The sequence below is a fragment of the Apus apus genome, chromosome 16, assembly GCF_020740795.1.
Source record: "Apus apus isolate bApuApu2 chromosome 16, bApuApu2.pri.cur, whole genome shotgun sequence".
NCBI classification, from domain to species: Eukaryota; Metazoa; Chordata; class Aves; order Apodiformes; family Apodidae; genus Apus; species Apus apus.
The window spans coordinates 11598305-11608619 of record NC_067297.1 but is presented as its reverse complement, the minus strand read 5'-3'; the positions used below and the strand labels follow the sequence as shown (position 1 = coordinate 11608619).

The window sequence follows — 10315 nt, the reverse complement described above, 5'->3', positions numbered from 1 at the left end:
TCTCCACATTAAAGTAGATACCTCGATATGTGTGTAATCAGAAACATCAGTAGAAATGTCTCTTTATCCTTCCCAGTGCACATCAAACACAGGAAAACTCTTCTGCACGTGACCTGTGTCATTACAGTTATGCCCTCAGTGCAACCAAGCTCAGAAACACTATCAAAACTTCCTTCTTACAAAATAAAACTTTACATCCATTGACTCAGGTATTTAAGCACTGCAGGACTGTAGGGACAGAGCACCAGATGTGCTCTGATCTGGTAATTTCAGTCTGTCCCCTCAGCACAGATCTTCTTCTTCTGGACAGAGATGTCCGCAGCCCTGACACACGCGGAGTGCAGTTCAACAAAACCTGTGGTTCATGACACAGCAGGTGAAAAATTCCTCATGGGAGCTTTGGCCTAGGCTTAAACCTGCCTAGTTCCTCTTCTTGAATCTTACTACTGCCTCAAACTTTGTCTACTCAAAAAATATTTTGGATCAATTAAGAAACCCACCATTCCAACCCAAACCATTCTATGATTCTATGAAACAGGTCAAATCAGGGAAGTTTTCGGTAGGTTTTCACTTACCAGTCTCTAGCATAAGGCTTTAGGGGCAGTCTGCCCTCAGCTGTTGAAATTGTGGCTGAGAAACTGGTATTATGCTTCTTTTCTTCCCTCCTTCACATTTTTCTCCTTTTGCTGCTTTTCAGGCTCAGGATACAGCCTAAGCAGCACATGAGGTGTCAGCTCTCCAGGCTCCCGTCTCACTCAGCACTCGGGCATGTTTGTGGCTGCAATTACTTCATCAGTTCTGCCAACTTTCTCAGCCCTTACCATGGGAGCTGTTACAGGGAGCCACACACCACGACAAAAACACCTCTGTTATTTCTCCACCTTCATTCTTAAAGCTGGTGCCAACCACAGAAACAACCAGAAGTATTTTGTTGCTCTTCGCAGCCCGACGCTTCTTGCCACGACTCTCCAGTCAATGGACTTTGCAAACCTCTTAATTCAGGAAAAAAACTGTATGGACACAGAACTTCCCAGCAAGAGGAGTGTGTGACTGTTGTGACAACTGCTGGAAGGGCAAAATAAGAGACAATTCAAGGGATTTCTCAATAATCTCTAATGTTGGTATCAATACATGTATTTTTATCAGACAAGTAAAAAAATGGACAATGTATAAAGTTCCATGTGTTTTGCACATTACAGGAAGCTCAGAACTTTCCCAGGAAATAACTCTACAAGAGATGCATCTTTTCTACTCACATATTACCCCCTGACCAGAGAGGTTTACAGTCAGTTACCATCTATGGGAACACAGTGATCACACTCTGATGTGTTAGGACAGCGGGCAGGTCCTACTGCTGGTGCATTTAATTTAGAACTTCCAGGAGCTCAATGAATGCACAACTGGAGACACCAAGAAGTGGAAGAAAATGGAAACGTATCTAGGATTGACACCAAGACCTGAAAAGCCCCGAAAAGACTAAAGAAAACAAACCATGTGAAAATTCAAATGTTTGTTTTCCTCTGATACAGGCACTAAGAAGCAAACAGTACCAGTCTCTGAAAGACATCAGAAATCAATTTCTCTCAAGGAAATGCATTACACACTAAATATATAGAATAAAAACCACAAAGCATCAGAAGGATCATGGAAGACAGACAACTGGTAGTTTTGAAAAAAAATGATGACAACATATAACATCCACAACGGATGCAGACATCCCTTGCAAGTTTTATATATGCTATATATATTTCAAAGTACACACAAACTGCCTGTTTGGCAGGCTGAGGAAACAGGAATACATCTTGGGAAGGTCATGAAGAGAAAAAAGAAAAACAACACAAAGAAAAACAAGAGTTATTTACATTCAGTAATTCAGTAGCCTTTAACATCTCTATATACATACATACTCTTTCTATATATGTACAGACTGTGATGGAATCTGAACGAAGCTTATTCCAAATGCAAAAGAAAAATACAAAAACCTCTTGATAATTCACTTGACAAATGCTTACAGGTTGCAGAGCTTGCTTCATTTACAAAGAAAATACTACACACTGACTAGACAACTAGCATCTTTGGGGAACTTCCAAGAGGTGTGTGTTCCCAACAGAGCACAGAGCGATTGGGAAAAAATGGAACAGTTGCTGTGCAGAGGGGGGGTCTTCAGTGGGTTAGAACTGCAGTTGCTGGGTCAGACAGCTCTTAAATATCAAACTAGTTAACAAGTCAAAATTTAGTTGCTGTCAAGGGACAGTTTAAAAAAGAAAACCCCAAGTTTTATTCCTTCAATTCCCAAGTCAACTTAAATATGTATCTTCCCCTTTTACAGCGTGCTTCCAAAAAGTCAGGCAGCACAGAAATTACTGTCACTCTACACTGAGCTTTGCCCTGTTATCAGCCATCTACCCTTTATCCATTTTATATCCATTTCAGATGGTGATTTGTACAAAGCAGATCAATGCCCTACAAGTAGGAAAAATACAGAGATCGTTCTTGCTTAGCCTGGTAATTTATATGACATGACAATTAGTCTCTCCTTGTTCCTCCCTGTGAGGATGTTTGTCTTACAGGCAGTGCTCCAGAGGATACCACAGAGCTGTTCCCTATCCCATCCACACTGCTATTTATATTCCTTCCCCCCTCCACCCCAAGCTTTATCAGCAGCTCATGCGAGGAACAAACTACTACCAAAAAACCACACCCCAACCACCAAGCAGGAATTTTCAAGAGAAAACATTTCTGCAGCTTGAAGGCTTTAAAATGCTCCAGAGCTGTGGAGGCAGATGTGTTAGTGGCTGAAGGACAAAGCCAAGGCATTGATGGTGGCAAGAAGCAGAGAGCAGGCCAAGGAGAGCAAGTGGAGGAACAGATTTCTGGAATCTGTTCTTAGAGACCTCTAAGTATAAGGACTGTTGTTTTTTCCCCCCCTACAGGGGGTACAAGTCCATGGGTGTGAGTGAACAGCAGCGTATGCTATAAACTCCTGAAATGAAGCAGTAGTGCTTGGTTATCAATACAGAGAATATCCAATTCAATGCTTGCTCATCCCAACAACCAACATTAGCACAACAAGCTGAGAAGAGCACTTAGGAACTGAAGTATATTTAGGTAATGAGTTGTTTAAAAATATAAACCAATGTTTGTGAACCTACCACTACTAGAACCATCTCACTGACAATTAAGAGCTAAAATATTATAATCTCAGATGGTAGAAGTTTCTACCCCAAATAATAGTAATAAAAAACTAGTGTCCACACAGAGCTTGCTGTTGCTAGTGCTTTAGTTTGCAGTGATCATCTGCCAACATTCTTCTCAAAATCCCATTACTTTTCCTGGAATGGATGCCAAATACATCCAGTGGTGGGTATGAAACACAGCAACATCCTCCCCACACCTTGTCTCTGGTCTAGTTTTGCAGGGTATAATCAGCTGCTACTGGTATTGCAGCACTCAGGGACCTGCCCAGGCTACCAGGGGACTGAGAACTCCTCGAGCTCCCCCAGGGGCAGCACAAGAGCTTTAGAGATGCAGCAGGCACCCCGGGAGCAGGGGCACACCTTTTATGCTGGATCTGTATTTGCAGTTGGTCACAGACCTATGCAGGGGGTTCAGCCCCTCAGCCATCTCAGATTTTCCTCCCTGCCCCACAGGGGCTCTGTCCCCACAGCAGGGGGGCAGCACTGGCAGCCTTAGCACAACCTCAAGGGAAATAATTCCCGTCAGGGAACTCGCTTCAGCCTGACCTGGTGGAGCTTCTGGCCCTGTTACTTATGGAAACACTCTCCATGACACTTGAATGTGGCTCTGAGTGCTCTCAGCAGTGAGCCAGCCTACAGGGGAGGGCTGCTCTGAGCCTGCCAGCTCAGCCTGACTGAAAATATGCACCAAGGTTTCAACCCAGTTGACAAGTTCTTGCCTCATTACAGAGTTCAGCTGAGATATCTGGACTGCAAGACAGAAGCCTGGTTAAAGCAGACTGAACATGCCGAGTCCTGTCCAATTCCAATTGTACAGACTTGTTAGTTTTTTTGGAATACAGTGATTGCCTAAACAAGACTCCACTTCTTGTTAGTACAATAACTTTTATTTGACATCTACAAGATCATTATCTTGTAGTTTTTTTGGACAGGTTTATACAATCTCAATTTTTCAATAGTGCAACCTGTGCAAGCAAGAAATGACAAACATTGTCCTTCACTTTCTTATAAACATCTACTATTATAGGCAAAACAAAACTTACCCATATTATAGATAAGTGACTATTCACATTTGTACATTACAATTTCTTTTAAACAGCTCCAGATAAACTCTACAATGTCTTACAACATATTAAACAGTATTCAAGTTACTGGGTAACAGAAACAGCACATACAGCGGAACCCTCAAGTGTTTCCCATTCTCTAATTTACAGCTCAAGTAAGGTTTCATCTTACAAGTGACAAATTAAATTACATTAATGAAGTAAAAAATAGAAGATTGTATGCGAGATGGAAGTGAATTTGCACTTAAGTTTCCGTAACCACCTGGGATTAAGGAAATGCTTCAATTTAAGGAAAACAGGCATCCAGCCATCTTTGCAGTACACATTAGGAATACCATTAATACATTAAAAAGGAACTAATTTTAATTTAAGATGTTTATCACAAAAAAAGAACATGTTGTAGACTCAAATATATAACCCCCAGGACAGAACCAGAAAAAAATGCAACACCTGGGTATAAACACTATAAAAATGCAATAACCAATGCTGTACAACTAAGATTGTGTTTCTCTCCAAATTCCTGTCTGGTGTGTTTATCCTGTCCACGCCTGTTTCCAGAGACATGCACTGTCAAACAGAAACTGGGAAGGAACCTGAATGCATGATGTGCAACCTCTAGGGTTCATGCTTTTATAAACTCATAAATCGAAGAGGAAAAAAAACCCCAATATATATTTTCTATATATATACTCAATACATGCATTCAAGGAGATCTCCCACAGCAATGGCATTGATGCACTGCGTTAAACCCTGAGCACTGTATGACAAGATAAAAATAAAGCCTGCTTGGGGATTTTCAAGCATTTTCAAACAAATTGTGGTTTGTAGCTTAAAAGGCCAAAAGTAAAAGCAAACAGGAAGCACTACAGAGAGCATAAGGAAAGACAGATGCACCACCATAAACAACTGCTGGCTTTCAGTTCTACCAACCTTTTTAGATCTCTTTATTCCCAAAGTATTTGAGAGCACACAACTGAACTGAAAAAGTTATATTTCTTTGGAATCTGTCCCTGATTTTGATGCAAGTGATATGCTTTTACAGCCTTTTCCTCAAACACCCAAGTCAACACCTGTGGTTTGTCCTGTTAGGCGTTGTTGAAGTTGGTGATGCTCTGGGGGTGATGCTGCTGCCAGATCTGCTGCTGCTGCACTGCAAGCTGCTGAGACTGGTCTGATGTTGACAGGAGGTTCACAAGGGGTGAGACACAATTTGCAGGAATGATCAAACCTGAAAACAGCAACAAATTGATTCTTTCATAAGCAAGCCAACAATTTGTTCAGTAAAACCTCAGGCTGATGATCCCCACCATTTAATTTATGCAACTCTCTGTGACTGTTTCAAGTGTCAAGTCTAATCAAGCACAGCTACAAGTTCTGCTGCTCAAGAAGAGGTTTATCCTCAGAGGTCACTAGATCCTTTAAGTCATGAAGCTGCAGAGAGAAGCTGCCATTTTGCTTCCCAAGACATTTTATTCCTGTTTCCCACTGCCTCATAAAACCAGCAGTCAGCTATTTTTCCTGGTCTAGTCTCACAGAAGTTGCACCACTGTGAAAGTTTAATATGAAAAACCTGGTTTTGTCTTCAAAACCCATTACCCACTACTGGAGTAAGAGCTGCCATGATACCCCACATCCACAAAGTCCACATTTAAAAAAAATAAAAAGGAGATTTCAGCCCCTGAGGAACCTGCTATGAGGGCTCCACTAAGAGGTTTAGCAACAGGCAACGGTGCAATCCCCCTGAAGTCATTCTGAACTATCAAGACATGGGACTTTTAGCAGCTCAAACCCCACAAAAACAGCCATTCCAAGGTCTTACTGTTCTTTGCCAGCAGTGGGGAAAAAAGTGGAGCCCTTATGGCTTTGAAAGGTAGCTTGGCTGGAATGGGGTGAATCACTTTTTTAGTTCCTAGTAAATGAAAAGAACTGAGAGTGTAAGTGTTCAAAAGCCTGGCTGGAAAAGAATAAATTCCTCCTCTTTTAACCTGACTCAAACCAGCATTTATACAATAAATCCAGACTTCATCAGTTGTCCTTCTGCCCCTCCCTAACACACACATTGATGAGCCCTTTCTATTGGAAGCATCTTGATGACGATGACTACGTGACTCTCAACAGGGAGCGACCTGAGTTCCTTCTACACCACGATGGAAAGCAAGGAGCAGAGAAGCCACTTACCTACAATCCTCTGCCCATCCTCTGTTCTTAGCCGAACTATCTGCATTTTCACATTGGTGCCACTCACAGAGGCCAGAACACCTTCCACTTTTGTCCAGACGCTCAACACGGAACCACACAAGACATAGTATGTTCGGCAGCGGAGTCCAACTTCACACACCAATCCCAGACCTGCCTTCTTACAATTGCCTCTCCTGCAACAGAGAGGAAAACAGCTTTAAAAAGAATTCTGCAAACCAAGGATCCCATTCAATGCGACCTGAAGTTATTTAGCATGTGGCCAGAGCTGAGGGAGGGCTGCAAGCACACAGGAAGGGGACTTCACCCACAGCATGGGTCTAAAGGGAAAGCTTTGAGAAGTGTTGGCTTATTTAGGATCACATCTTCAAAGTGTGCAGAGGGAGCCTGCAGTCAAATATCACTCATTTAGATCACCTGAGAACCTGGATCTGCTACGTATCAGAAGTACAGTGTACTTCTGAAGCTCCAATACTAACCTGAACCTCCAACCAGTTATGCTGTTCCTCAGGAGTTAAAATATCAGCTGCTGAGTTCAGACACACAAGAGGTAGCACAGGAACAGCTGTTTCTGACATCTGTCTCATCTCTACATGAAGTATAAATATTCCCCCTCCCAACAACCTTTGAACTATCCTACTACAACAATAGATCAGATCAGGACACTTCAAGCACAAGCTACTCCTGGATCGTTATACTTCTATGGGAGTGCAATTTCTACATTAGCATTCATCAAATGTATTAGGACTTTAAGGGCAAGTGTGAAGCTTCATGTTTCCACTCAAAGGTTGGGTCCTTTGACTGGACATGGGGCAATTTTCTTCAAGCAAGACACACAAGATTGCACAGAGCAAAAGACCAGAAATTCTAAACCAGTTTAGGTGAAGAGTTTAAGTAAAAGCATTTATGTGCATAGAAATACTGACCAGTAAGCATGGGTGCAGGTATCTGCAGAGGAATTGTACTGCTCTAACCAGTGTGGCAGAGCATCTTCAGAAGGTACCTGGAAAAGTGGGAATAATCATGAAGTAAAATACATCAAGACTTGCACAAAACAAAAGCAACTTGGTCATTATTTTGAGAAGAGAGGGAGCACCAACATTCTGATAGCAGAGAGGTACATAATCCTACAGCTTCAGGCCATTCAATGGAAATGCCACCTCTAAGAATGAACAAAACTCTTGAACAGAGCAGAATCTCAGAGCTTTTCCAATAATCAACCTGATCTGAAGAGTTTCCTCAAGTTTTTACAAATTCAACACCGTAAAATTGTTGAATAAAAAAAGTGTTAGCTATCTTACAAGCCTCTAAACAAAGTAATCCATTACAGTATTTAAAACATCAGCAAAGAGCTGAAACATCAGAATCATTGCTTAGAACACCCTGTAACTGCTCACTCAAGAGCAGGTCTGTACACTCTGCACAGAAGCAAACCTTTCCCTTGCTAGGCCCTAAAACTCGTGTTACCACCACTAATGATTTATATTCAGAAAGCTCTGGGTATAGCAGTGCAGAAACCATGCAGACCTGCTTAAGATGACCCAAATACAAGCTCTGCTCTGGAAAAATAAGCCTAGTTTTTGACTTGCTAAAATCATATACAAATACCAGAAAGAAGTCTTTATATTTCTTTTCATCTAAGTTTAAAACTAGCATGATTTGAATAGTTACCTTCTTATATTTCTTTCTCAGGTCTGCACATGTTTCTAGTTTGAGTTGTTTCCCAGTATTTGGTCTGTACACTAAAAAAAGCTTCTTCTTAGGATTCACTTCTTTGACTAGAATAGCAGTTTTCTTGTTATTTCTTATCTGAAAAAACAAAACAGAAAACCCAAAACCTTTGTAAGTTTAAACATGGTGACAGTATCTACCTTGAGTCCTTCCATACTGTGTTCTTTACAGAGTAAGAGTGTCTGTGTGTGCAGTAAGACCACCAGTAACAATCAGGACACATTTAGAAGACAGAACCACTGATCTACATTAGCCTCCCAACTTGTCCTTACAGTGAAAGCATCTGGTTTCTGGATGTAGGTTTAAATAAGAGCTGTTAATTTGGATTCACATTCCTAGCAGAAAATACCCTGAACAGCTCAAAAGGAGTGCTTCATACTTAGTGTGAATTAAACTTGACATTAATTTTAATGTAAGATTGAAAGCATTTTGCAAAAACTGGACAGTAATGAATGTGAACAGTACATTTTTCAGTATATTTGGTCAGCTTGTCTGAATATAATTCAAGAGACAAAGACTACTTACCTGTAGTGATAAATAAAATCCATCATCTGGACCTGTTTGTTCTGCCCAGAGCTTAGTTGCTTCGTCCCAAGACATTCCTCTCTCTACACTGATCTAGAAGAGAGCCATGCAGGGGGATTTGATTTGGAACAGACTTCAAAACCAGTTAAATGACACAGGAACTCAAGAATCATAGAACCAAACAGTGCCCAGTGAAAGGCCTGAAACCTCCCTCACCCAGTACACAGTTCATTGCCATGTTATAAAAACTTATCAGTAAGTTTTGTTAGTTCATGCAAAGATACAGAATTAACTTACTGTGTATAGTTCTACGTGTCCGGAGGTAGAATATCCAGGAGTTAAAAACTTCTTAACGTCTGCCTTCCTTACCTTCTCATCCCCAGAGCCCAAATCTTAAAAGGAAAGGACAGAGTTATTCTGCTTCTCTGCTCTCACTGGAGTACAAGAGCACTGAGCAGTTGCTTTACTCACCCAAGATGCCCATGTCGTATCTTCCGTTCTTCTTTGCATTTTGAATAACTGCATTTAACGTGTCAGAAAAGTACTGGAATAAAGCATTCTGCTGATGTACTTCCATACCAAGAATTCTGTTCAAAAATTTCCCTATATTGTTATAATCTGAAAAAAAAAAAAAAAGAAATACACATATTAAGTCCACAAAGATGAAGCTCCACGACAACCACCTCTTGGGCAGAATTCAAAGCGTCTCAATTAAATCCATTCTTTCAGAAATGAGGAAAAGATTTTTAAGTTCCCCCCAAAAAACGACTTTTTAAGTACTTACAACTTCAGTTCTGTTTCTGGGAATCCACTATCATGATATATGATACTCCTAGGAATATTATAAAGATACAAACACAGAAATACCTTTGTCAAGTGTTAGTATTCCAGATCTGTCTTCTACATTTATCAAGCCTACGCCAATCAATCCCTGACGAACATCTAAGAAAAAGAAAGAAGTTAGATGACAGCTGCTTAGCCCTCTAAAAATAAACCAAGGAAGTTAACAGCTTGTTTAGCATTCTTGTTTCAGATCCAATTCCAAAACTTCTGACACCCCTCAAATACATTATTTGCAATTCAGCTCAATATCTCATAAGCAAGACAGAACTTTGCCTTCTGTCCTTCCAGGAAGCACAGGCAGAGAAAACTACTAATGGCACCATCCATGAGCCCACAGGAGAGCAAGATATTGGAACAGGTAACAGGAAAATGAAGAGCTGTCTGTAATACTTGGGCCAGACACAGAATATGCCTGATATCAGTTCACACATCTTGTTTCTTACATGATCTTCAACATTCAAGCAACACGCAAAGGCCTGACATGCACAGAGAGCCTATGTGGGCCAGCTGCTTGGTTTAAGCGTAACAATGTCTTCTAGCTCTGAAGTTATCTGCATTTTCTGCATGCTGGAGAACAATCAAGAGGCAGTGATTGCCCCCAGTGAATTATACTTACCTTTGAAGAAGTCTCCAGGAAAATCAGGAGGAGGAGAGACCATTGGGGAGTCCAAGTTCACGATGGATTTCATAACAATCTCTAGAGCATTTCTGCCATACTGTGTAAGGAAAATAAAGCTGCTCTAACAGTGTGATCCAGCC

The 10315-nt window shown here is 41.0% G+C and overlaps 1 protein-coding gene across 5 annotated transcripts in view; it reads right to left on the bottom strand.

The window, feature by feature from the left end:
• Positions 1–1095: 1095 nt before the first annotated feature.
• SBNO1 (strawberry notch homolog 1) overlaps positions 1096–10315 on the bottom strand; it is a 33684-nt gene continuing 24464 nt past the window's right edge. For all 5 annotated transcript variants that reach the window (XM_051634134.1, XM_051634133.1, XM_051634136.1 and 2 more), the window contains 9 exons: positions 10173–10272; positions 9581–9655; positions 9185–9331; positions 9011–9105; positions 8714–8806; positions 8129–8266; positions 7384–7460; positions 6440–6633; positions 1096–5489 (listed from right to left, as the gene is read on the bottom strand). In XM_051634134.1, coding sequence (XP_051490094.1) covers positions 5347–5489; positions 6440–6633; positions 7384–7460; positions 8129–8266; positions 8714–8806; positions 9011–9105; positions 9185–9331; positions 9581–9655; positions 10173–10272 — 1062 coding nt within the window. In that variant the 3' untranslated portion in view covers positions 1096–5346. The remainder of the gene's footprint in view (positions 5490–6439; positions 6634–7383; positions 7461–8128; positions 8267–8713; positions 8807–9010; positions 9106–9184; positions 9332–9580; positions 9656–10172; positions 10273–10315) is intronic.